Below are 27,788 nucleotides of genomic sequence, written 5' to 3'. Positions count from 1 at the left end.
TTTTTTAATATCATGGTATTTTTTTTTAATATGAGTGCAAGATGTTTTTATTGTAGATTAAATATATAATTAAGTTTAATAATGAAAGAATTAAGTTTAACAATTTAAAAAAAAATTATAAGCAACAATGAAGGAATTAAGTTTTAACAATTAACTTTAAAAAAAAAAGGAAAAAAATTTATAAGCGAATCGTGTACCGGGTACACGAGTTCGCTTGACCGGTCAACCAGTCAGCTGACGTGGATTAAATGTTACATGGAAATCATGTATCGGGTATACGATTTCACTACCCTAAATCTATCCATACTTTCCCAAAACACCTATTTTTAAAAATATTTCCCCCAACCCTATTTTTATCATTATTTATTAAAAAAAATTAAAATTTATAATATTTTGTTTAAATGAAAATTGTATTGAAAATGTTTAAGGAATTGTTAAGAAAATATATGTGACTGAAATAAAAAATTATTAGAAAAATAAAGAAAAGAAAAATTTTCCGTGGAGACTTGATCTCCACCTCATAGACATCTCTACTAATAGATAATAATATTTTGTTAAATTTGTATATAAATGGACTCATTTTTTTATATTTAAAAATATCAATTTTTATTCTCTCTAAAATTATTTTTCTAATTTTAAATATTATATGATTACTTTAAAAAAATTACTTCAAGACTCCAGGGGGTAAGAAACGTGGATTTAAAAGCTTAGTGAATTAAATAACCCTATTTTTGAAAACTCGAGAAACATTTTAAAGTTCGACCAAACGCACATAAATTTTTCAAAAAAATCTGGAGACTAAAAAATGTAATTTTACCAAAAATAATATAATAATAATAATTAAAAAGAAAAAAGGATTTGAATTACGAAAATCGGAAAATCTTCTCTCGTTCGGCGGAGGACTACCACTGTCAGCAGTGCAGAGTCGGAGATCATTTGTTTCTTGCTTTCTTCACAAGAAAACCCTCCTCTTCGCCTTCTCTCCGCCTTCTCTCCCGTTTTCCTTTGCCTTCTTATCAGGATCCTAAATTTCCCTCAGTTATGGCCTTCTCAATGCTTCCCTCCACCCTCTGAGCCACCGGAGACTCACTGAAAACTTCCTGTTGTTACTACGGGATCGGTACGACAATAGGACATGAATCGTTTTAGTACCTGCATGCTGCATTTCAATATAGACTGTATTGCTCATTTCTCCTTTGACGCTTCTCTGTTTCGTGTTGCCGTTCTGTTTGATTGATTGGTTATTAGTGAATGATTGTTGAAGGATGCTCGGAACTAATTTCGTTTATCGTTTCACGATTGTAATAAACCAACAAGAGAAATACAAGTTGTATATGCTCAACGTCTATATTGAATGCCTTCCTCTAGTAGTTGTCTCCGTTTATTGGAATGAATCATTCTCATTTTGTTTCAATATCTCGTTTAGTAATCATGCTAAAGAAAATATTGAAATATTTACATTGAATGCCTCCCACTTACAATTATTTTGACCGATTACTGAAATGAGTCGTTCTCATTTTGTCTCAAACAGTTGGCCTGTTCTTGATTTAGTGTAATCAGCATTATGATGTTTGATTGCTGAGAAACTATTGGAGTTACCACTTGTGAGTTGTAAATCCTTTTCTCCTAATTGGCAACTTTATTTTATTACTTTCAAATTGATTATTATTTTACCAAATAAAGTTCATATATAGTTTTTGATTATCCTGTAAGTCTAATCTTGTAACTTCTTGAATCCCGAATATTCTACTCACAGTATTTGACTACCATTGTTTTGGTTTACCAGTTGTCTATACTAACCTTCTCTGATTTTTCTAGGTCCAAGATGTCTCTTGGCTCAAAAAAAGAATCTGAGACTGATAGTTTGAAGAAGTATCAAGATTTTTATTATGCGGATCTGAAACAGGGTCTCATAAGAATTAAAGCTTCTGGTTCTAGGTACAGATGTCCGTTCTGTCATGGGAGGAGTGGGAAGGAGGACTTGCAATTCAAGGACCTTCTCCTACACGCTTCTGATGCAGGGAGAAGCTCACAGAGCTGGAGCACAAAGGAAAGAGCAAAACACTTAGCTTTGGAGAGGTATATGAATAAGTATTTTTGTCATGAGGATCAACGTCAATCTGTCCGCAATCAGCAGCGTGATGATTGTGATCAGCCTCAACCTGTCCACAAAGAGCAGCGCCATGATCGTTATCAATCTCAAGCTGTCCGAAAGGAGCAGCGTTACAATCGTGATCAATCTCAGCCTGTCTACAAGGAGCAGCATTATGATCGTGATCAATCTCAACCTGTCTACAAGGAGCAGTATTATGATTGTGATCGACCTCAACCTATCCGTAAGGAGCAGCGTTATGATAGGAATCAACCTCAACCTATCCTGAAGGGCCAGGGTCATGGTCGTGATCGACCTCAACCTATCCTGAAGGGCCAGGGTCATGGTCGTGTTCGACCTCAACCTGTCCTCAAGGAGCAGCGTTATGATCGTGATCGACCTCAATCTGTCCTCAAGGAGCAGCGTTATGATCGTGATCGACCTCAATCTGTCCTCAAGGAGCAGCGTTATGATCGTGATCGACCTCAATCTGTCCTCAAGGAGCATCATTATGACCACGTTCAACCTCAACCTGTTTGCAAGGAGCAGCATCATGATCGTGACCAACCTAAACCTAAGAATAAACTTGAAGTCCAGAACCACTCTCATATAGGGGATCAACCTCAACCAGTCCGCAAGGAGCGGTGTTATGATCATGATCAGTTCTTTGTCTGGCCTTGGATGGCTATTGTGGCAAACATACAAACTGAGATACATGCTGGACGACATGTTGGGGAAAGTGGTTCCAAACTTAGAGATGAATTTATTAGACAAGGTTTTAACCCTTTGAAGGTTCATCCTTTGTGGAACCGCTTTGGTCATTCTGGATATGCAATTGTTGAGTTTAACAAGGACTGGGATGGTTTTAGAAATGCCATATTGTTTGAAAATAGCTTTGAAGTTAATCATCATGGGAAGAAGGACTATAATGTTTCAAGGGACCGGGGAAAGGAATTGTATGGTTGGGTGGCAAGGGACGATGATTACTATTCAAAAAATATATTTGGGGATTATCTGCGGAAGAATGGGGACCTGAAAACTGTATCGGGTAAAGAGGCTGAAGATAACAGTAAAGCATTAAAGCTTGTCTCAAACTTGGCCAGTACATTGGAAACTAAAAATCTACATCTTAAAGAGATCGCTCACAAGGTGCTAGAGACTAATGCATCCTTGAATAATATGATGGAACAAATGGATGAGACAGTTAAAATTTACAATGACAGTAAGATTTCATTTTCTTTGGTAGATGATACTGTGATTATGTGCACAAATATTTGCTTCTTGGCCATTGTATCTTTCCATAGCTTACTTTCTCTTTATTTTTTTGTTTCACCTCTCTAGAAATTAGAAGAATGCAGGAGGATGCACGGGATCATTTTAAACATATTGTCTCAGAACATGAAAAGGTTAAACTACAATTGAAAGATCAGAAGAAGGAACTTCAGCAAGGTGAACATCAGCTGCTTAATCGTGAGGCTAAAAATGATAATGAGAGAAGAAAGTTGTATCAGGAGAAGAAAATGGTACTCAAACTTCTGTCTTATCTCGTCTTGTGAAGTTTTCTTAGAATCATTTTGGCGTCCTTCAGTTCTAGAGCTTTTACCCTTCAAAGATGTGTATTTTGTTGGAGAATCTGTAACTTGGACTTAAAAGGTCAGGCTATAAATTTTGAAATTTTGCATGATATTTGAAGACCTGGTACCATCTTACAATTTTTAATTCAACATACTTAAATGCAACATTTCCAGCTTTCAATATTGCGCTATGTCATGCTTCTAGCTGTATAAATTTCTGCTGAGTACCCAAAGTATCCTCCATCGTGTTTTCCATTTTGAAGCATTTAAATTATAGCTCTATTAATTGATCGCTTTGTTGGATACTCTTGTTGAGAGTCTACTCTAAAGAATACACCTCCTTGACGGGGGGACAAAAAGTTATAATTTTCTAATATGAGCTCCTTTTTCCTTTTTTCTTTTATCAGAATGAAAGGGCCACTTTGGAGCAAAAGAAGGCAGAAGATGAAGTCTTGTGCCTAGCAGGCGAACAACAAGTGTGCATCATATTTATTATTTCTTATTGTCTTTCATTGCTTCTATCGTATGCCTTTAATTGTAGAGATTTGTGAGGGTTTTCATACTTGGTGGGGGGGAATTGGTAATTGGTCTCTTATTCTTCTCTTATTCTTCAAAGCAAAGGTCTTTTTGGTGACTAATTGTGGAATTTTTCCGATCATCCTTTTTTCTTTTTTTGTTGTCTCTTCCATTAAATGTAGACCTGATGTTTGTAATGGTTGGGATTCGAAGTTCCTTAAGAAGTCATCTATTTTATTATAATTCTTTTTTCACTGCAAATGTTATTCAGCATTATTGATGTACTGAGTAGAAAATTATTAGCCAAGCCTAGTTTGTTGATTGGCTTTTTAGGGGGCTGTCTCTCCCGCACTCCTTTTCTCTAATGTTTGCCCATCCGCCTTTATCCCCCAAGCCCCACTATTTGTAAACTTAATTCAAAGTTCAAACTAACTAATGACTATTATACCTCTTTACAAAACTACTATTACATTCGTGGCCGGCATATCTTCTTTTCAGAATAATATCATGTTCTTTGTACTTCTTCAATCATTATTGCCTGTCAGTTCTAGATTTATCTTTCAGCTTAAAATTGGATTTTCATATTTTGAGAAGATGTATATGTATATTTACTTTTCAGCTTAAATTAGGATTTTCATATTGTGAAAAGATGTATACTCATGTATATACAAATGATTTAGAGCCTTCTCAACCTTCTGATTTCTTGAGTTTCATTCAGGTCTGAAAATCTTTTAATTGGAAGAACAATTTGGTGCAAGGATCTCAGTAGTAACTTTTCATGCATTTTTTTTCTTAGCATGCTGAATCTGACCACCACCTCACCTCCTTTTGGTTCAGCTCATTTCGTATGGTTTGGAGGATTTTCATATAAGATTTAGGTTCTTACTTATTTGGTTTTGATTTGTAAAACATTAATATTGTTTAAAAATCCTCATATTTAAAATTTGGGCTTAGTTTAGCTATTACGAGAACCAGGATTGGAATTTTCATGTCATTTTTGCCCCTTAGCAGAGGATGTCTCATACTTTTATTTCTAAATATCTATTTTGCAGTATGAATACATATTTGTATATAATTACTTATCTATTATATGCTCACTTATCTATTATATGCTCTTGTGGAAGCCATCGCAAGTTGGCCTGATGATTATTAATCCAAGTGAAAAAGGTATAGGGACGATGGGAGTCAATCCCTAAAATGGGTCAACTGCTTAGGATATTAAGATCTGATAAATTTTTCCTTCTACCAAATGTTATATGGTCGGTTGGTTATTTTGTGAGATCAGTAGATGCATAAGCAAGCTTAAATAAAATGTTTTTTGGGTGGTAATTTAGACTAATTTGTGATGAATAGGGTGTTTATAATTAGTTCTTATTGCAGAAAGAGAAGGAGAAGCTTCACAAAAAAATCATAGTGCTGGAACAGAAACTTGATGCAAGACAAGCGTTAGAGTTGGAAATTGAAAGGTTGAAAGGTTCGTTAGAAGTCATGAAACATATGGGTGAGGATGGAGATGATGATGCCAAGAAAAAAATGGACCAGATTCAACAAGACTTGAATGAGAAGGAAGAAGAATTTGAATACTTTCAAAACATCAATCAAAACCTTATCATCAAAGAGCGTAGAACCAATGATGAAGTTCAAGATGCGCGCAAAGAATTGATTAATGTATTTATCAGAGATTTAAATTTTCATATTGATTTCTTGTTTGTGCTTAGTGAATACATCAACTTTAAAAAGGTCGAACTACATTGCCAATATCAAAGTATCGAACTACATTGCCAATATCGGTACTAACTTTTGGATAATTCTTTCATCCCTTGTAATTTAATTCCTTTACTCGCAGGTGTATGCTGGCTCGTCGACCCGAGCCTTTATTGGTGTCAAGAGAATGGGAGATCTTGACAGCAAACCATTCTGCACAGCCACAAAGTTGAAGTATGTCAAGGAAGAAGCAGAAGAGAAAGCAGTAGAGTTGTGCTCACATTGGGAGGACCAGCTTTGTGACCCTAGCTGGCATCCTTTCAGGATTATAGAGGACAATGCAGGACAAGCTAAGTTATGCATTTAAAATAAAATGTCTACGTTTATTCCCCGTTATCATTTCCTTTTGGCTTGTTCTGACATATATTCAAATGGGATAGAATTTGAAAATGAAACATTTAGGTCATGTTTGATAATAATTTTATCTTTAGTTTTCTGTTTTTGAATATTAAGTTTACAGCATTGACGTTCATTGTTCAGTTTTTTATACCAAGTGTAAAACCTTAACCAGATTTCAAAACAAAAAAAAAAATGTTTCTGAAACTATGCATTTATATATTATATATACTAAATCAGTGTATGATTTTGGAAGTAGATAGAAAACAAAGAAAACAGCAAGTAATTAAGCATATTTTCCTAAAAACAAAAAACAGGAAATAAAATGGTTATCAAATGTGTATAATGTTGCATTTATTTCTGTTTTGATTGATTGGGAATTCTTATGATCTTGGAAGTAGATGGATATTGTTAGAAGATATGATATTAAATTTGTCTTCACCCATCAGCTTAAGCTTTTGGGTCAATTGGAAATTTAAGATGGTATCAGTGCAGTTGGTCGAGGGAGGTCTTGTGTTCACACCTATGCAATGTTATTTCCTCCCTAATTAATACTGATTTCAATTAGTTTGTCTCTTCTACATATTTCAAGCTCACAAGTGAGGGGCAGTGTTAGATAATATGATATTAGATTTGTCTTCACTCATCGGTTTAAACTTTTGGGTTAATCGGTGATTTAAAGTAACTTTCTCCGATTGTTTATATCACGTGGGTACCTTGGCTCTTATAATGGTGAACATGGATGAATCTTTGTTCAGGAAATTATTGATGAAAATGATGTGATGTTAAAAAATTTGAAGAATGAGTATGGAGATGAAGTTCACAGGGTGGTTGTCACAGCCTTGATGGAAATGAATGAATATAACCCAAGTGGTAGATACACAGTAATGGAGCTGTGGAACTTTAAAGAGGGAAGAAAAGCTACATTAAAGGAAGGAGTAGCTCATATACTGAAGCAATGGAAGCTGCACAAAAGAAGGAGAACTTGAAGGCAAACTGGTAGGTTTTCCTTTCTCATTAATCATTACTTCATGAATTGAGTTCAGCTTCTGATTTAGGTGATGGGGCAACCATTTTTTGTTAATGCGCTAAGCTAGGTGGAGATTTGAACATTTTATCTCAAGAAAAGGAATAAATGCCTTAACCATTGAACTTTCCATTCAAAATTTCGTTAGAAATTTTCTATATTAGAAACTATAGGATCACAAATTTCTGAATTGATTTCATGATCTGATTGACATGATATCCAACTTGTATTAGGATGGTCAGAAATTAGACACTGTTAAGGGCATTCATCATGTTAGAACTTTTTTTTCCCCACAAATGGAGATAACATTTAGCTTAATTCTATATTTATTATAATTTCTATATTGGTGATTGTTGTTACATTAATGTCTTCTTTGCAATATTTTACTTTTGTGGACTTAGTTTGGTTAATTTACGAATTTGATTCATATGATTTGAACAAAGTGTTAATTTGGTTCCTATTATTTTAGAAGTTTTAATTTGATCAATAGAGCTTCGAACTTCATAAACTTCACTCTATATGGCTCAATCTCTCCGAATGTCACTCATGCTCTTGTTATGTATACTCTTACAATGTCACGCATGCTTATGCATAGAATGTCACTCATGCTCTTGTTATGTATATTGAAAATGTAAGTCTCGCTCTCTCTAAAAATCTTGCTCTCTCTTAAAATCTCGCTCTCTCAATGTATTGCTCTCTCCATAAGTGTTGCTCACCCTAAAAGTCTCGCTCTCAAAATCTCGCTCGCTCTCAAAATCTCGCTCTCTCAATGTATTGCTCTCTCCATAATTGTTTCTCTCCCTAAAAGTCTCGCTCTCTCTCAAAATCTCGCTCTCTCAATGTATCCCTCTTTCTATAAGTGTTGCTCTCCCTAAAAGCCTCGCTCTCTCAATCTCACTCTCTCTCAAAATCTTGCTCTCTCAATGTTTGAACTTTGATATAATGTTTGAACTTTGAACTTTGAACTTTGATATAATGTTTTATATATATTGATATAATGAACAGAGAAATAGCTCAATTACAATAAGACAAAATACAAAGAGATAAGATTGTTTTATACATGTTTTACATACATAAAAAATACAATAAAAAATACAATAAAAAAATACATGTTTTATACACATAAAAAATACGAAGTGTTCGCCCATAACTGACATGCTAACTGCATCCTATATTCACTCATTCTCTCCTGAGTGATTACGGAAGAATCAACACTAGTCACCAAATGTTCTAGTAGTTCTATTGCAAAGATGCCACAATCAAGCAACCCATGTTGTATGTTGGCGTTCATAGGTTGGGTGATTTTCCAACGAGATGTGGATAGGTCCGATTTTGAACGATCCACGTCATAGTAGTGAAGTAGGGATGGTACTGTGACAGTCAATGGCTCTAGCCAAGTCCCCATCTTTGTCATTGGTATGTATAACGGAAGTGAGTCGAACACGAATATATGACCTCTGTTAATGTCCATTGCAAAGACGATCTAGTGCTTACTGATGTTCATTCATGTATACACGAAATCCACATCTACCTATTTGACATCGAATTTTTTGGTGACGTAATTCTTATACGTGTCTTCATCCTTCCATACTAGGGCAACCTATAGTCACGACTTATTCTTTATGCATTTAAATACCTTGCTACGAGCATTAAGGTGGCTCTGCAAAATAAAATGAGAAGTTAAGTAACGAAATATATCATGGTAAAATAACTCTGCACAACAAAATATATAAAAGTTTACCGTTACTCCAATTGGCAAGATGGTGAATTTGTGCATGCACATGTCAGGTCGGTTATAAAAATTTTCTTTCATAAAATGAAATAAAGTATTTATGGTCTGCACAAAAAATTACTGTCAGTCAAAGTACAAGATATCCAATTGTAAAGAAGTCAAGACTAGGAAACTTACATTGCACTCAACCCACGAACTCGGTTCAATCAATTCCTTGAAAAATTGCTTCGATAGTGGCTTAAAGGAATTATCTCGAACCTCGTTATTGGTATTCTCATATGTGATCCAGCCCATCGTTTCTGTAAAGATATTAAATGGAGCGTCATGTGCTACATTGTACCCAATAATCGCTCTGAATAGTGACGTAGGCACACCCAGGAGATGATACTTAACCTTTTGAAATGGAAGGTGTACCCTAAAATCCACACTTTTCTTCTTTAGTTGAGCTGGAGGTGTATATTTATCAACACCTTTTCCCTTACGACTAGTTCTTCGAGATTCCTACATAAACAGATAACAAAAGGTTACTCACCAAGAAATATTAAAAAATATAATTTCAAATCACGAAATATAAACAAAGATTACTGATAAAAAAAATTACTGACCAATGTAACTCCTTGGTCGTAACAATATTAGAAATGTCGGCCTCTGGGATGTCAGACATGTCAGCCTCTATATGTGGCATGGTGAGTAAGTCAGACATGTTGGCTCTGGATATGGGATGTCAATAGGTAAGGTAGACACGTCCGACTGTGTATGTGGGACGTCGGCTTCTATAGGTTGGACATCAGTGAGTGATGTTGCGGTATCGGGCTCTAGAGGGGTGATGGGAGTAGGTGTAGTGGTGGTATTTTGAGGCACTATAGGGGGATGAAAGTATGAGAGACAATCACATCAGTGGTATCGGGATCCCGAGGTGAGATGAGCGACATTGTGGCATCGTCACTTGTATGTGAGATGGGTGACCTTGTCGTCTCCTCAATCACCATGGAACCCTTCAATTAGTAAACATAAAATGATGAGTTCACGAACACGTAAAAACTAAATATAAAGCAACGATAGTAAATGCAAACCTTGCACATAGACTGCAACAGTGATATGTTTGTCATATTTTCCTCGATCTTGGATACATGATTATCTAAACTCAATATACGGCCATCCAACCTCGATAGTGAGTTGTCAATGCTCTGCAGGTACAAATAAATAGAATCGTTGGGATTGGCTCCCTCCCTGTGACCAGCACACTTTTCATCCATAGATCGCTCTTTATGGGAATCCACAGATCAGGTGGGTTCAACTCATCCTCATCGCGTACGCCCCCCACCACATCATGGAACATATCATCACTAGGTATGTATGTCCCTCCCTCCACCCTTCCACATTCAGGAGCCTTGTGCTCAAAATGCTCGTGTTCATCATTGTTACCTCTACGATGATCATTAGTGTCACTTTCAGAACTACCCTTCCTACTCGACCTACTGTCGCTTTCAACACCATCATCATTGGCACTTAGATCAAATATAGGTCGTTTGTCCATTGGGGTATCCCAAAACTCCCTCTCAGTGTCGGTCATGACAAGACTCCCTTTAACCTTTTTCTGCATTAACATCCCAGTAAAATGGTTAGTGTCAATTTAACAACCAAATAAACATATTATGCATAGAGTACACTTACATTGTTAGACTCGAATATGTCTCTCTCGAGTACTTTGAAGGACACTGAGTGGGAGCATGGCCATCGTAATATACAAGACAAAACTACCTTGCTCCGCTCCGCAATGTTCCCAACTATCGATACTGCTAGGATCTCATACGTCCATACTTAAATAAAATTTAACATATATTAAGAACAATAGTAATGTTAAATCAAACAACATGATTATTATGTTAAGAAAATTTACCTGGAACGCTTGTGGAAATCCACGAAAAGAGTACTTCACGACATAATTTTATTTTCTTTCACCTTCGTCTTGTATAAACTAATCTTATCATTCAATGCAGTCTTTAGTAGGGATGGCAAAATTCCCCGCGGGGTCGGGTCCTCGATTGGATCGGGGCGGGGAATCTCCGGTTTGACCGGGTATGGAGGTCAAATCGGGAATTTAAATTGGGTCCCTAGTCGCCCCTCTCTATCCCCGACCTTGACTCCGATCCCCGCCTCCACCTCGATTTTTTAATTATTAACATATATAACAACAACAACAACAACAACAACAACAATAATAATAAGAAAAAGAAAAATTGAAACAAAACTTTTCATTATAATTTTTTTTTCTAATTTTAATATATATATATATATATATATATATATGAACTACTGAAACAGTAGCTTAGCTACTGTTTTAGTTAATTTTTCTTTTAATTTTAATTTTCTAATATAAGAAATTTTATAATAAAAACATTAAAATACTTTTTTAATTGTTAATTTAAACAAATATATGTAACAATAATACTAATTTATTACACAAAATTTACAATTTTAATATAAATACTAATTTTAGATAATAAAAATAATAAAATAAAAAGCGGAGATTTTTTCCGTGGGGATCCGAATCCTCGACCCCCAAAATGGGGAATGGGGTGGGGACGGGGATTAAACATCCCCATGGGGACGAGGATGGGGGATGCATCCCCGCCCCACTCCAGCCCCGTTGCCATCCCTAGTCTTTAAGGCACCGAGTGTCCTCTCTCAAATAATGGTAACCCGGTTTAGACTGTTGAAGTACTCTATGTTTTGAATGTCCTTGAAATGTTTAAGGTCCACTGCACTTTTGTGCTTATTTTTTCCTATCATTGCAACCTCCGTTTAGTACACTAATGTGATCTTTACAGTATCCTCGTCATCTTCAACTCCAACTCCTTGTATTTTTCTTCTAGTAGACTGATATGTAATGTGTCCTTCATCACTTGGCTACCGAAATACTTGATTGCAAGTTCATATGAGGACTGCTCATTCTGATCAACTCACAAGGGGATCGCCACAAACCAGTCATCAACAAAAAATTATCCTTCGACAACGTGACGACCTTTCCACCAACAGAGAATCTCATTGAGTCAATCTCGTGCTCTTCACTTCTCTCAACAACATATGATGGATAATTTGGCTATTCAAAACCATATCAATGTCTACAAGTCGCCTAAAAACTGTTCTCTTGAACATCTCTAATTGTCATAGGGTAAACTTCTCCTTTATAATCTTGTTCGCATTAATATGGGCCAAGCTCGTTACTTGACCGAAAAATCAATCGGTTATAGGTATTTTGAAACGTGTTGACATCTTAAATCACTCCTGCATGAAATAAAGATTCAACCAATAATTCCTTCAGAAAAAATTGTAAATAAAATATTCTGTTTAAGTCTCGCTAGAACCACTCTCATTAAACATTGTCTCGTTAGTGCGCTCTCTCTGGTGTTGCTTGCATTAGTGTCGCCCCCTTGGGTGTCGCTCTCTCTGGTGTCACTCCCTTTGGTGTCGCTCTCTCTAGTGTCGTTCTTTGGTATCACTTTCTCTGGTGTCGCTCTTGCTGATTTCACAGTCACTTATCTCACTCACATTCTTTCTTTTTACTCGTCTTCAACCTTAGAACACATCGAAAACTAAAAAAACAAACAAAAAAAATCATAAGTTCACAATATTTTTAAACCCAGAATGACCCACCCTTTCCAGTGTCGCTTTCTCTAGTATCGCTCTCGCCGATTTCACTCTCACTTATCTCACTCACATTCTCTATTTTTACTGGTCTTTAACCTCCAAACACATTGAAAAAAAAACAAGCAAAAAAAATCATAGGCTCACAGTATTTCTAACCCTAGAATGAAACACCATTTTCCCATTACCGACTAGTGTAAGAAATCCTCAGGCATAGATTGAAATCATTTATCGATTAGATTCGATTTGTCGACGAAAATGGAAGATTTTGCAAGCTCAAATGATGGATTTTAAAATGCAGCGAAACCGTCCAGAGCTTATGAGCGATATGAAGCCATTATGTTTGAAAAGTTTTTAGTTTTGGTTGGTTTTTAGTAAAAGGATAAGAAGAAAAAGAGGTTAAGGCATTTACGTAATTTGGTATGGCGATGATGTCAGCAGAGGGTCAATTGACATTATTTTTAAAAAATGGGTCATTTGATATTTTAGGGCAAAAAAATGGGTCGTCCGTACAAATTTCCCTATTAATTGATGTAGAGTTGTAAACACAATGATATGAGGCCACGTTTACCATGATATACCATACCCCTATTATTCATTCCTTTCTTATGTGAGAGAATCTTGATCTCTAATAAAAATTATGTAATCGTAATAGGATTTTATTGATAGCTCAATCTTAATGAGTGACAATCGCAAACATATTTGGATTACTTTTAATCACGTTTACTTAGAAATATGAATCTATCACATTTGCTATTACCATTATTGTTACGATTACCATGTAGGATTAAATGGTAATGATAATAGTAAATGTGGAAAATTCATAATTCTCATGTTGTAACAGTAATAATAAGGGTAATCGTAACGACAAAGGTAATGATATCAGCTAGTGAGTTTCATGCAATTGAATTGAGCACCCTTCACTTATCAATCAATTTATATTTTTTATTAGAAATTTGGGAGTCGACCCTAGATGTCAGTCGTGTATAGAACACAAGTAAAACACACAAAACGTAATCAAATGAGACCCACTTTTTATATTACAGTTGATTTATTACATTTCTCCTAGAGTAAATATGGCCCAAGGAATAATGTAATTTAAAAAAACAATATAAGTGATAAAATTATATTAATATAAACCACCATATATGCAAGGTTGATTTGTTTGTCCCCACAAATATAAACTGTAACGACCTGACTTTCTAGAAGTAACCTTAGGTGTTACTATGCATGCAAAGTTTGTGATAGAAAAACGTAAAATTCAATTGTGGTTGATAAATAATAACCAAAACACAACAAATGGATTATTTAATGAAATAGTAAATAATTAATTATGGAGCTTGCATAGATAGTGATTATATAATAAATATTAAAGTTTATATAACAAGATAAAACTAATTGCAAATATAGGGTTTTTATAATACAGATTTAGGCCCAGAATTATGAAAAGACAAAAATGGACATGACCCATTTTGAAAAGCCTTCTTTCACAGTCTGGCCCACCATCAGGTATGAAAAATTGATTCATTACATAATCAATGGCCCACCTTCTTTCGAGCCCTATCATCGAGAAAGACAAATCAGTTCCCACCCTTCATCTTCCTTGATTTCGCTCCAAACTTCACAAGGTACGTTTCTTCTTCTTCATTTCTTCATTTCTTCATCTTCGTTTCTTTGTCTCTTCTTCCTCGTTTCTTCATCTCTTCATCATTAATAGCAAAACTTTGAAAATGTAGGGTTTCGTTCTTCTTTCATTGACAATAATAATTTCGATTCTGTCTAAAATGATATTTGCTGATATTTTGTTGATAGTTGTTGTTAACTCAATGATTTCCTTCAAATTAGGGTTACATGCATTCTCCAACTTTTTTAGGTATTTCATTCACGATTTTATAACAGTCATTGTGACAATCTTTGCTCATATTTTCTGATATATTATTGATATTTCATTCATTTTTTATTGTACTATGCTCGATTATATTGTTGCCAATTATTGTTACTAAAATTAGTATAAGTATGTTTGATTTCAATTTCAAAAAAATATTTGTTTGTTGACAGTTTGTTGATACTTTGCTCATATGTTGTTGATATATCATTACTGATGGTAGTCATTTAAGTAGTGACAGTAATGATTTAATTAGTTCCGACAGTAGTGTTTATTGATAGTTTGTTGATAATGTGTCTGATTCTATTGCTGTTGATTGTAATAAAAATATGTTGATAGTTTGTTGACAATCTCTATTTCTTGTATTGTGTGTATTGTGATTATTTGCTGATTCTTTAGGGGTGATAAAATTTTTTATAGGTACTACCAGTGATACTCTTTTATTGCTATCACTAATAGTATCTATCACGGAGAGTATCACTAAGAGTATAACATTAGAAGGATATAATTGATAGTATCTTTAAGTGATATCTCTAATAGGCTACTATCAATGATAAGAATGTAATGTTTCAATATGTTTTTTTAGGATAAATGGAGAAAGGAAAGAGAAAATCATTGGAAGGATCAACATCTGGAAAAAAGCACAAAAAGCTAAAGGTGTACAATCTAATGATATTATATAAATTTATATACATTTATGGTTATTTTTTTCTTTTATTTATGTTGTTGTTATATATACAGAAAAATGTATTAATTGTTCCAGAAAGTGAATGGACAAATCCATTGAAAGTCAGCTCCTTCATAATTTAGAAGTCTTATCTAACATAGGAAAATTAGATGAGTCATCACTCCAACAATTTAGGGAAGGTCCTTTTGGGCACTTCTTAGATATGAAAATGAAAATGATATCCATCCAACTCATATCATACCTAATTAGAAGGCAATGCATGACTATGAAACAAAATATCTTGGCCTTTAATTTAGAAGGACATATTTCAGAACGGCCTCAAGGATTTTTGTTTAGTAACAGGTTTAAATTGTGATGATTGTCTTGTAGATGGTATCTATAGTGGAAAAAAATCGATGGACAACACAATTAGGAACTTCTTTTTCAAGACAAATACGAAAATTATAAGGAGAGAGCTCCAACATACTTTTAATTTGTTAAGTTCTGATGCCAATATACCCATTGATATAAAAGTCAAACTTGTACACTTGTATTTTCTAGAAAGCTTCCTAATTCCTACACAAGGGCATAACAAAGTAAGTTGGAAATATTTAAAAATGTTGGATGATAAAGAAAAGTTTAGATCTTATTCATGGGGCATGATTTCCTTTGAACTAACTATAGAGTTTTTTAAGATGGTTGTCATCAATAAGCCTTCCATTTTTCTCCAAGGATTTCCACTTACTTTGGTATATTGGGCTTTTGAAATTATACCAAGATTATCCAATCCCACTATTGGATTTGCACGAAGAATAAAAAGGATGGACCTAGACTTACTCAATGGGAATCTCAAGAACCTAATGATTGGCAACACATCAATAACAATATTTTCAAACCCACTGGTGTAAGTCTTTTATCATTATTATTTCCTTTATTCATATATATTATTAGCATGCAAATGATAGAAACTATCACTGAAACATCAGCTTCTATGACATAGAAGATACTGCTGATTTTACGTTATCAGTGATGGCTTCTATCACTCATTTCAAACTATTGTGATATCTTCTATCATTGATAGCATATTATCGTAGATAGAAACAATCAGTGATAGCTTGAAATCAGTGATTATTTCTATAAACATGCTATATCACTAATATCTTTATCAAACTTTTAGTTTGCCGATGCTTCATTGGTTCCAACTGAACAAGAATTACAATTAAACTATTATGGCTATTTTGCGGAGCTAGAAACAAGGGAGATGGATATTGAAAAGGAAAAAGAAAAAGAAGGAAAACAAATGTCATCTGGGAGAAAATGTGCATCATTACAAGAAGGAATTGAAGAATTAAAAAGAGGACAAGAAGACATTAAAAAAGGCATCCATGAAAAGCACAATGAGATTCTTGATATATTAGGCCACATAAAAGAAGCTATCAGTGACAAACTTCTACAAAAAAAAGGAGATGGTGAAAAATAATCTCAAGAATCTCTTGAGAAGAACAAAGCGTCATCATCTAATTTGGAGCTTTTAGATGTAAGTTTGGAAATTCTAGAGGTAAAATTTGTGATTTTCTTTTTATATAAACAAATACAATAACATAAATGATATATGCATGCAGGTTGAAGTTTAAACTACTAAGGACAAGGAGGCTCAAGAAAAGGATATTCAAGATAATGACCAGTAAAAACAATTGCAAGATGAAGACAAAAATCCTGAAGATGAAGACAAAGATCCTGAAGATGAAGAGGAAGATCAAGAAGAAAAAAAGGATAAAGATAAAGAAGAGGAAGATAATATAGATAAAGAAGATATGACCAAAAAGAAGGTAAGTATTGATTGATTGATATTTTTAAGTATAGGATTAGCCTGTTATCAATGATATCTAAAATCAATGATAACCAACTACCAGTGATAATATACTATCACTGATAGTTTGTTATCATTGATAGTATAAATGATAGGAAGCTTTATTTACTTCACTGATACTGATCGCATATTGATAGATGTCATATTATATTTGATTCCATGATTTTAGGTTATTGAAAAGATTCTTAAAAAAAGTTCAAAACAAAACCAACCAAGAAAATTTTGGAGAACGAAAAAAAAAAAAGACAAAAAGAGGTCTCTCTAAACGTGTCTCCCAAGATGTCTACCAAGGTGTCTCCAAGCAAAGCTACAAGGCATTCTCCAAGGTGGAAGGATGACGCTTCAAGCTTTGATCTCAAAATATCACAACTCTGATTCCTAATTCTTTGACAATAGATAGACTTGTTTATTGACAATTGATAGACTTTTGTTTGACTTTTGTTTGACAATGATGGTTGTTTTTTTTACAATAGATAGGCTTCTATTTGATAGTGATTGTTATACTTTTGGAAATTAGATTGTAATTTTACAAGATCAGTGACAGTTAGATTGGAAATTATTTCAGAATCAATATGAATCTTTCATAAATGTGATTGATATAGTTGCAACTTTCAATTTATTTTAGTGTTCTTCAACAGGTTATTCAGTGTTCTTCAACAAGTTGTTGGGTTGTTCAAAGTTTAAATACAACTACATAGCTTCTATCACTAATAGTATGGTATCAGTAATAGACATGCTATCAGTGATAAAATCTATCATTGATGGATTTCTTGCAAAAATGCTTATCTAAGTTACTTTTTGCGAGTTGTTCAATAGAGGAACACTCAACAAAAGAAGTTTGATGCTTTTGAATTCATTGTATTAATTGCACTTCCTACTTAGTCTTTGCAAGTTGTTCCAATCATGAGTGATATGATTCCAAAGAGGCGAACAAGAAAGAATCTTTGAGGTAAGAGAACAAGAATGAATTTTCGAGGTAAGAAATCTAGTGAGGTGGAAAACAAAAAAAAAAAAAAAAAAAAAAAGGAGAACATATGCTACCAAAGAATTGGGTGTAAAAGAAGGAGAGAGCATTGAAATAGGTGCCTTATTTTTGAAAATTCTCTAAATTTGATTCATCTTAATTACTTTATTTTAATTAAATTTCTTCACCAAAAATGAACTTAGTGAAGGAAATCGGATCTGAGATTTCTATGAGTAGTGGAACAAGACTATTCAAAATTACAATCATGAATGAACATATATTTACAGTCGATTTCAAATAAACGGTTATACAAATAATACAGAAATTACAGCATGTAAAAACTTAAATGTCTAAAGGGAAAACTCTACGCACAATGGCAGAAGTGTCTCCACGCTCCATTGCGCAACCGCTCGAACAACAATGACTATGAATGCTCGATCTACATGACTGCAAAACAGCAAGGAACACAGCACGAATACTTCGCGCTCGTCCTCAATGATTGCCTTGGCCACGAACTCCTCCGCAATACGAACAACCTCCACAGCACCACGAACGGCCTTCAAAGAATCTCGACGGTGTCGAGTTGAGTCTGACACCACCAACAAGGCTACCTTGGTATTCTCGGTGTGAGAATCCAGAGGGTAGGCTCTGTTCGGACTTGGTATGAGGCAAATGAATGGAGGAAACACCGATTGTGTACGCGACTAGGCAAGTGGGAGATGGCGGAGACCTATCGTATAGGTCGATGCCCAATCGTTTAGATAAAGCTAAGCGATCGTCTAGCAAAAGCTATTCGATCGTTTAACTCATCGTTTAGCTCGGTCTGTCGCCTACAGAAATTACACGATTGTTTACTTTGGACCAACGATCATCTAGCAAAACTATGTGATCGTTTAGTAACTACTGCACGATCGTTTAGCTCTACTCTGCACGATTGTTTAGCTAGCCCAACCGTCGTTTAGTAAATCTGTATTTACTTGACGACTTCGTGAGTTTCTCTTTCACGATAGAGAAAACTCAAAACCTTTTCAATCATTTGTAAAACTTCATTTTGAAAATAGGAAACCACTTTCCTTTTAAACTCACAGTTACCATGATCCAATAATTACCCACTACTTTGGTTATTTAAAAGAAAAATAATTAATTATCCAATAATTAATATTATTATAAACATAAATGATAACCATCTTATCATACTATTTATAACCTATAGTTTTAATATTTCATCTCATAAAACATATAAACCATAGTTCTTTTTCTATTCCATGGTACTTAATGTAAATCTCATTTACATCAATCCTCCACTAGATGTATCTCATACATCATACCGATTATATCATATATAATCAAAATATCTATTGTCAATTTGAACATTTCAAATCAACACCAAGAACTGATCCTCAACTGAATCCATTAAGCTACCAAGGAAACCTCATAGACCTGTAACTCGAAGCTCCAATAGTACGTGAATAACTGATTAAACTCTTTAGTCACGGAATCCACCATTCGTTAACTGCCAGACACTCCACTAAAGACCGACAGCTGAACTCTTTTTATCTCAGATGTATTATGGACTATGACTGAGTCTTCTCTTCTAAAGAGAAGTTGTGACCACTATGTTCAAGCCTCGGAATCAGCCCTTAAGGGAGCAATCTCTCTATTTATTCCTGCTTCGGGAAAGGAGTGAATTCCATCTTATGGATTGAGTTCCCAGCTCCCAGATCAGACAAGTCCCCAAAAAGGTAGGTATGTTGAGTTGGCAATTTGGCCATTCTCACCCATACTAATCAAAGGACCTTCTCAAAAGGCAAGAGTTCCCAAAACACTCAGGATTGAGGTCATATCACCTATGGTCGTTTAGATGAGATGCAAGTCTCTAGTATCAATGGCGTTATATACAGAGTCTAGTCATCTCATGGTCCAGGTCTTATACAAACTCTTTGTATAGGACACCCCCGCTCCACGTCTCCACGTGAATGATCAGGAACTACCATTTGTAGTAGTTTACAACACTTGCAAACCTCTACAAAGCGGATCGTATCTGTAGTGTCACCAGGATTAGGTATCCCACCTTAATCCTTATACTACAGACCTATTTAGGTTATCACTTAAGGCATGATCCACTTGTATATCATATATACATGCTTAAGTTCACATAAGATAACCAAGGAGCTTTGTTTATTGGATATGAATAAATGCCAGAATTAAATAACACTTATTTTATTCATTGAACAATGTATATCTTTACAAAACAATGAGACTCTGGGAGAATTAGGACACCAATCTCATCAATCTCCCACTTGTCTTAATGACTCGAGAGACTAATGTACAATACAATCTAAAATGTACAATATACAATAAACTAGGGCATACCCCAGTATCATCTCCCACTTTCCCTAGACAAGATGCGGCATGTCCTACATACCCAAACAATCTAGGTGACCCTCGAACACTTTAGCTGTGAGGGCCTTCGTAAAGGGATCAACAACGTTATATTCTGTATAGATCAGATCCTTATCTCCATATACAAGCATGTAGTCCCTCGTTCTCTGAAGATACTTGAGGATCATCTTGATCGCCGTCCAGTGATCAAATCCTGGATTGGAATGATACCGACTAACAATCTCTACTGCATAGCAAATGTCGAGTCTAGTACACAACATTGCATACATCAAGCTTCCTACAATAGAAGCATAGGGAATTCGTCTCATCTCCTCAACCTCTTGAGGTGTCTTAGGACATTGATCCTTAGACAGAATGATTCCATGCCTGAAGGGTAACAAACCCCTCTTGGAATCTTGCATCCTGTACCTGATCAACATTTGATCAGTGTACGATGCCTGAGACAGGGCTAACCGTTTGTTCTTGCGCGAATAATTTGGATCCTGAGAACATACTGTGCCTCACCCAAATCTTTCATGTGGAACTGGGTAGCTAGCCAAATCTTAATGTCAGTCAGATACCCTACATCATTCCCAATGAGTAGGATATCATCCACATATAGTACCAGGAAAGCTACTGAGCTGTTGATGATCTTCTTGTAAACACAAGACTCATCAACGTTCTGATCAAAGCCAAACGACTTGACAGCAGTGTCAAATCTGATGTTTCAAGATTTAGATGCTTGTTTCAACCCATAAATGGACCTATTAAGCTTGTCAACTCTTTTCTCTTGATCTGGAACTATGAACCCCTCTGGTTGAGTCATATAGATGGTCTCTTCAAGATTACCATTCAGAAAGGTAGTCTTGACGTCCATTTGCCATATTTCATAATCATAAAATGTGGCTATGGACAGGAGAATCCTGATAGACTTTAGCATGACAACAGGTGAGAAAGTTTCTTCATAGTCAACTCCCTCAATTTTGGTATAACCCTTTGCCACGAGTCTAGCCTTAAAGCTTTGCACCTTTCCATCTACACTTCTCTTTCGCTTATAGATCCACTTAGACCCAATAGGTCTTACCCCATCAGGTGGATCAACAAGCTCCCAGACGTTATTGAAGTACATAGACTCCATTTCTTGGTTCATGGCCTTAACTCATTCATGTTTGTCAACATCCTCCATTGTTTTCTTAAAAGACAACAGATCCTCGACCCCATCATTCGTAATGTCGTTTTGGGCTTCAGTCAAACCCATGTAGCAATCCGGTGGGTTCATAACCCTCCCACTATGTCGAGGTAGTCTCAACTTTTGAGTTGGTTGACTAGATGTCCCGACCTCAACAACTCTTGTTGATCTATCGGTCTGTTCAACAACTCTTGTTGAACCCTCAGTAGTCTCAGTCTTATTTGAGATCTCATGTAAAACGAGCTTACTTCATGGCTTATGATCCCTCATGTGATCTTCTTCCAAGAAGATAGCATTAGCGGAAACAAATACTTTGTTCTCACTTGGATCATAGAAGTATCCTCCTCTCGTTTCCTTGGGGTAGCCTACAAAGAGGCGAAGCTTCGAATGTGGTTCTAACTTCTTTGGGTTAGTCACTAGCACATGTGCTGGACAACCCCAAATCTTGAAGTAGCGTAAACTACCTTTACGACCTCTTCATAACTCAAAAGGTGTTTCAGAAACACTTTTTGAGGAAATGTTGTTCAGGATATAACATGCAATTTGCACTGAATAACCCCAAAACGAGTCTGGAAGATGAGCATAACTCATCATAGACTGAACCATGTTCAATAAGTTTCTGTTTCTTCTTTCAGATATACCATTTTGCTGAGGTGTACCCGGGGCTGAGAGTTGGGACGCAATCCCATGTTCTATCATATAGTTCTGGAATTTCAGGTCCATATACTTTCCACCACGATCAGATCGTGGTGTTTTTATCTTCTTACCTAACAAGTTTTCAACTTCAACCTTATACTTCTTGAACTTGTCAAGGGCTTCAGACTTACGTTACATTAGGAAGAGATACCCAAACCTTGAATAATCATCTATGAAAGAGATGAAATATTCATACCCACCTCGAGCTCTAACATTCATCGGACCACAGAGGCCTGAATATGCAAGCTCTAAGGCTTCCTTGGCTCTGTAACCTTTTCTAGTAAAAGGGTGTTTGGTCATCTTGCCTTCGAGGCATGATTCAAATACCGGCAAGGAGTTTTCTTCTAAACTTTTTAGAAGTCTACTTTTCACCAACTTCTCAATCCTATTGAGGTTGATGTGACCTAACTTAAGATGCCAAAGATGGGCGTTTTTCTTTGAAGAAACCTTTAGTCTTTTAACTATTGTTGTCGTACTGAACATTTCAGTGTTAAACAAGACTTTTATAACTAACGACCTTAGTACATATAAGTTATTTTCCATTGAACCATAACCAATCTCCATTCAATTCTTGAAAATAAACACTTTATTCTCAGAAAAGGAGATGGTGTAGCCTAGTTCAATGAGACAAGAAACCGAGATTAAGTTCCTCTTAATATGAGGAACTACAAAAACATTATCCAATAACAGATAACGTTTCTTGTCAACAAATAACTTCAGCCTGCCTACAGCAACAATCGACACAACCTCACTAGTACCGACTCGAAGAATCATCTCTCCCTGTGGTAACGTTTGCCATGAACTAAATCCTTGATAAGAGGAACTGATATGATTGGTAGCACTTGAATCAAGGATCCAGGCAGAATCATCATTCTTTACCAGACAAGTTTCCAAGACCAATAAATCATATTTATTGTCTTGTCTTCTCTTTTGGAGAGTAGTGGGATGGAGGTCGTTTGCCACGAAATTTGTTTCACATGATTTTTTCCACTGTAAATAATCGGTCATTTTTAAAAGCTTTAAACGGAAATATGAACGAGTTGTTGAAAAAAAAATACATTGACCTACGTTAGGTTTTAAGCAAATACCCGTTGTAAAACAAAACAACATCCAATAAGATTTTAGTAAAACTAACATGAACCCCGTGTGACATCTAGTTTCGCAATGACACTTCAAAGGTTTAGGACAAAAGCCGCCGAAGGGAGGTCAGTTATCCCTCCTCTGAATTGAGAAGTTCTCAATCAGTCATTAATATCAGAACAACTTTTGTTCCTATAACGACAAGCCATCATTGATTTGGCCAAGAGATCATTAACTTACTTAACGATCTCCCATAAGTGTGATCGCCATTTTAAGCCCTAGAGGTCCATCCCAAAAGACCAATCCGAAGGGAAAAATCTGATTAGGGCAAAATCTAAAGCGACCCTATCCATTTCTGGATTTCACCTTGATATTGACCAACTGCACAAAACCCATCCAAAGAGGGACGCTCCGGAGGTGACACGAGTGTGTACAGAATGATCTCATGGTGTGAACCAATGATAGAGACCATAGGACGTGTTGACACACACCCTTCACCCACTTACTATAAATATTCTCTCCGTCCACCTTGATATTGACTCATGCAAACACCATCCGAAGGGGGATGCATCTTGGGCATTTCGAGGCCAAGCATGAATCTCACGGTATGAACATATAGAGAGAAATGTGAGTGGAATCATAAACATATTTGATACGCCTCTTCCTCCCACTGAGTATTTTATAACCTAGTGTTTAGCTGACTTAGAAAAAACACGGCTAAGGATTTTAACTAAGTGACTTTTAGGTTTTTCCAAGAGTAACTTTTACCTTTTATAGTTGAACAACTTTTGATCATCATCCACTAAACTCTTTAACGAAATCTCTGACCAAAACGTTGCATGCTTATTGAAAATCTATCTAATTCACCTTTCCAGGTAAGGGTGTTACGTTTCCGTCAACTTAAGAATCCCAGCCTAGCCAGAACCTGCCTTAGACAAAAGGTCCCTTATAGATAGGTTTACAAAATTTAATCTTTTATTCCAACCAATTTAATCCTATTAAACCGATTTTAAAAGATTAATCTAGGTTACTAAACTCTTTATAACCACTTGAACTTAGGTCTATCTCAAACCAATTTTAAAACCCTTTCAAAAACTTGAGTTCATCCTACTATGACTGGGTCTTCTCTTCCAAAGAGAAGTTGTGACCACTATGTTCAAGCCCCGGAATTAGCCCTTAAGGGAGCAATCTCTCTACTTATCCCTGCTTCGGGAAAGGAATGAATTCCATTTTGTGGATTGAGTTCCCAGCTCCCAGATCAGATAAATCCCCAAAAAGGTAGGCATGTTGAGTTGGCAATCTGACAACTCTCACTCATACTAATCAAAGGACCGCCCTAAAAGGCAGGAGTTCCCAAAACACTCAAGATTGAGGTTGTGTCACCTATGATCATTTAGGTGAGATTTAAGTCTCTAGTATCAACGACGTTATATACAGAGTTTAGTCACCTCATGGTCCAAGTCTTATACAAACTCTTTGTATAGGACACCCCTGCTCCACGTCTCCACATGAATGGTCAGAAACTATCATCTATAGTAGTTTACAACACTTGCAAACCTCTACAAAGTGGGTCGTATCCATAGTGTCACCAGGATAAGGTATCCCACCTTAATCCTTATACACAGACCTATTTAGGTTATCACTTAAGGAATGATCCACTTGTATATCACATATATATGCTTAAGTTCACATAAGATAAATAAGGAGCTTTGTTTATTGGATATGAGTAAATGCCAGAATTAAATAACACTTATTTTATTCATTGAATAATGTGTATCTTTACAAAACAACGAGACTCCGGGAGAATTAGGACACCAATCCCAACACTTAGTTCTATGATAATAGTCATGACCTACTTTCCTAAAAGCTTAGAAAAGTTGAGATCGGATAGTTATGACTGATAGCTTAAAAAAATGGAGATCAGTAATCGATGGTATCATTAATAACATGTTATCAGTGATAGAAGCTATCATTGATAGCTTGATATCAATGACAAAAGCTATCACAGACAGCTTGATATCATTTCTTTCGTTCCTGTGCTAAAGTAAAACAAAAGCTTCATAGGCAAAAGCATCATATTGACTAAAGAATAGATATATCAACAACAAAGTTTGTTTAACTAACAAAACATTAGTAACAAGGTCTCTGATATATTTATGACAAACATCAATAACAAGTTGTCACAGTATCTAATGGATAAATTGATGACCACAAGCAACAACTACAATCTGATGGATAAATTAGTAAAAAAAACATCAGTTGCCTCACTATAATTGATAAATTGATGACAAACATCAATTACAAAACAAGCTTCTTCATTAAAAAACTAGTGACAATTTGCATGTCCTACAATTAGGGCCATAACGATGACATCAACGACACTTCAAGCTCCTTTTCTTTTCACCAATTGATAATATTCTTTATTTATGTTGTCGAGTCAGACGTTTAACTATTAGAGGTAATACATTAACACTAACATTGACAGATCTCCAATCAGAATGATTTCCAATAGGATAAACTGATCCTTTATAGGTTGATAACAGTATACTGGAAAAATAGTAGTCTAACACAAAATCATATATATCTAAATTTAGCCCATGAATAACAGCACAAGCATGATCACATGGAATCTCCACCAAATCCTAAACACGACAACTACACGATTTAGAGTCCAAATTTAACAAAAAGTAATGTCTCCATCAACTACTTTATATTAGTTATTGTTAATAGGATCAACCTGAAAAATAAAATAGTCAACAAAATATAATCAACTAAGTGAGCTAATGGATTGTCAATGAAAACTAAAATATAAATGAAAATGTAAGTGATACTATCCCTACATGATTAAATATTTTCAAGCTATCAGTGAAAACAAAAAATATCAGTGATAGCTTCTATCATTGATAATATGTTATCAACGATAGGAGCTATCATTGATAACATGTTATCAATGATATCTTCTAATAGTTAAGGTATTTGTATCTTGAAGCTTCTTGACTAACTGTGTTGCTCTCGCAACTCAGACTCTGCCTAACTAGTCAAAACGGTCTTCGTGGATAATGCTGATTGACCTTTTTCATAAAACCAATTTTGAAGTATTTCTCTAATATAATCAAGTAATGATGCACCAGGGAACTCCCTAGGTTCTTTCAAAATATTATTCAAGAGCTCGGAAGTATTAGTAGTCATCATATTATACCTTCTTCTCCTATAATGCACACGTGCCCATTTCCCAAAACCAACTTTACTGAGATATTCCCAAATAGTAGGATATATTGATTCCATCAATTTCATATAAAACTCGAACTTATCAATTGTATAAGCTTTTGCACAACTATAATATATGTCATCAATTAAAGAATCCTTATAAGTCAACTTCATATTTTGCAAAAGGTGTCATAGACAAACACAATACTCAACATTTGAAAAAACATTCATAAAACCTTTTGGAATGCTAAAATGCCGATCAGAAATAATGACTAATCCTTCTTGTTCACCAAAAGTTTTCTTTAGATTCTAAAAAAACCATCTCCAGGATGCATCATTTTCAGAATCAACAATAATAAAAGCAAGAGCAAAAATCTGATTGTTACCATCAATTGTTGAAGCCGTCAAAAGAGTCCTAACATATTTACATTTCAAGAATGTGTCATCAACCGATATATTAGGCCTACAATGCTTCCAACCCTCAATTGATGCTCCAATAGCATATAAGAATACTTAAAATGGCCATTTATGTCAGCTTCATAGGCAATGAATGTATCTCAAATAAGAAAATAAACAACTAAGCCAGATACAAAAGCTATATAATTGATTTGTGCTTATCTATGATAGGTTCTATCATTGGTTGGAGTCTATCACCAATAGCTTCCATTATTTTCATGTTATCAGTGATGGAAGCTATTAGTGATAGACTCCAATCAGTGATGGAAGCTATCATTGATAGATCATATAATAAATCGAAAAAAAGACAATAAACCTAGATTCTTTTCTTCTAACTTCATCAAAAACTTTGGAATCAAAGTATATAATTCACATGCATCGTCTTTTAAAGACTTCATTATTTGCCCTTTTTCCCTCCATGCTGTATAATAGCTAATAGCTACTCCAAATTCCTTATGGACTTTATTTACAATATTACTAGAAGTTGAGGTATGAGAAGAACTAAATCTAAAATCATTGCTCAAGCATTCAACTATTAAGGACGAGGAAGCTTGCCTATGAGAAGTTTGAATACTTTTTATAGAACAATATGTTAGGAATGGTTTCCTAAATCTCCTTGTAATCTCGTAGTTTGTAAACTCTGTATAAACATATTGTTGTTAATAAAATAAGTGCTATTTTATAAGCATATACTCAATCCATA

The 27,788-nt window shown here is 35.2% G+C and overlaps 1 protein-coding gene across 1 annotated transcript; it reads left to right on the top strand.

Annotated features, from left to right (window-relative positions):
- The first annotated feature begins 872 nt into the window (after window positions 1-872).
- LOC120083517 (protein INVOLVED IN DE NOVO 2-like) lies at window positions 873-17,624 on the top strand. Its single transcript, XM_090316203.1, has 12 exons — window positions 873-1,120; window positions 1,819-3,314; window positions 3,434-3,615; window positions 4,074-4,142; window positions 5,563-5,850; window positions 6,029-6,239; window positions 7,039-7,281; window positions 15,161-15,231; window positions 16,020-16,145; window positions 16,419-16,778; window positions 16,864-17,070; window positions 17,281-17,624. Exons 2-7 carry the CDS (start codon window positions 1,826-1,828, stop codon window positions 7,269-7,271), a joined length of 2,472 nt encoding a protein of 823 aa, XP_090172329.1. The 5' UTR covers window positions 873-1,120; window positions 1,819-1,825; the 3' UTR covers window positions 7,272-7,281; window positions 15,161-15,231; window positions 16,020-16,145; window positions 16,419-16,778; window positions 16,864-17,070; window positions 17,281-17,624.
- Window positions 17,625-27,788: the final 10,164 nt, after the last annotated feature.

This window comes from Benincasa hispida, chromosome 8, assembly GCF_027475165.1.
Source record: "Benincasa hispida cultivar pf3 chromosome 8, pf3_genome.v1.1, whole genome shotgun sequence".
In the NCBI taxonomy this organism is placed as follows: Eukaryota; Viridiplantae; Streptophyta; class Magnoliopsida; order Cucurbitales; family Cucurbitaceae; genus Benincasa; species Benincasa hispida.
Note: the sequence above shows the minus strand (reverse complement) of the source record. Positions and strands in the feature narration are given on the sequence as shown.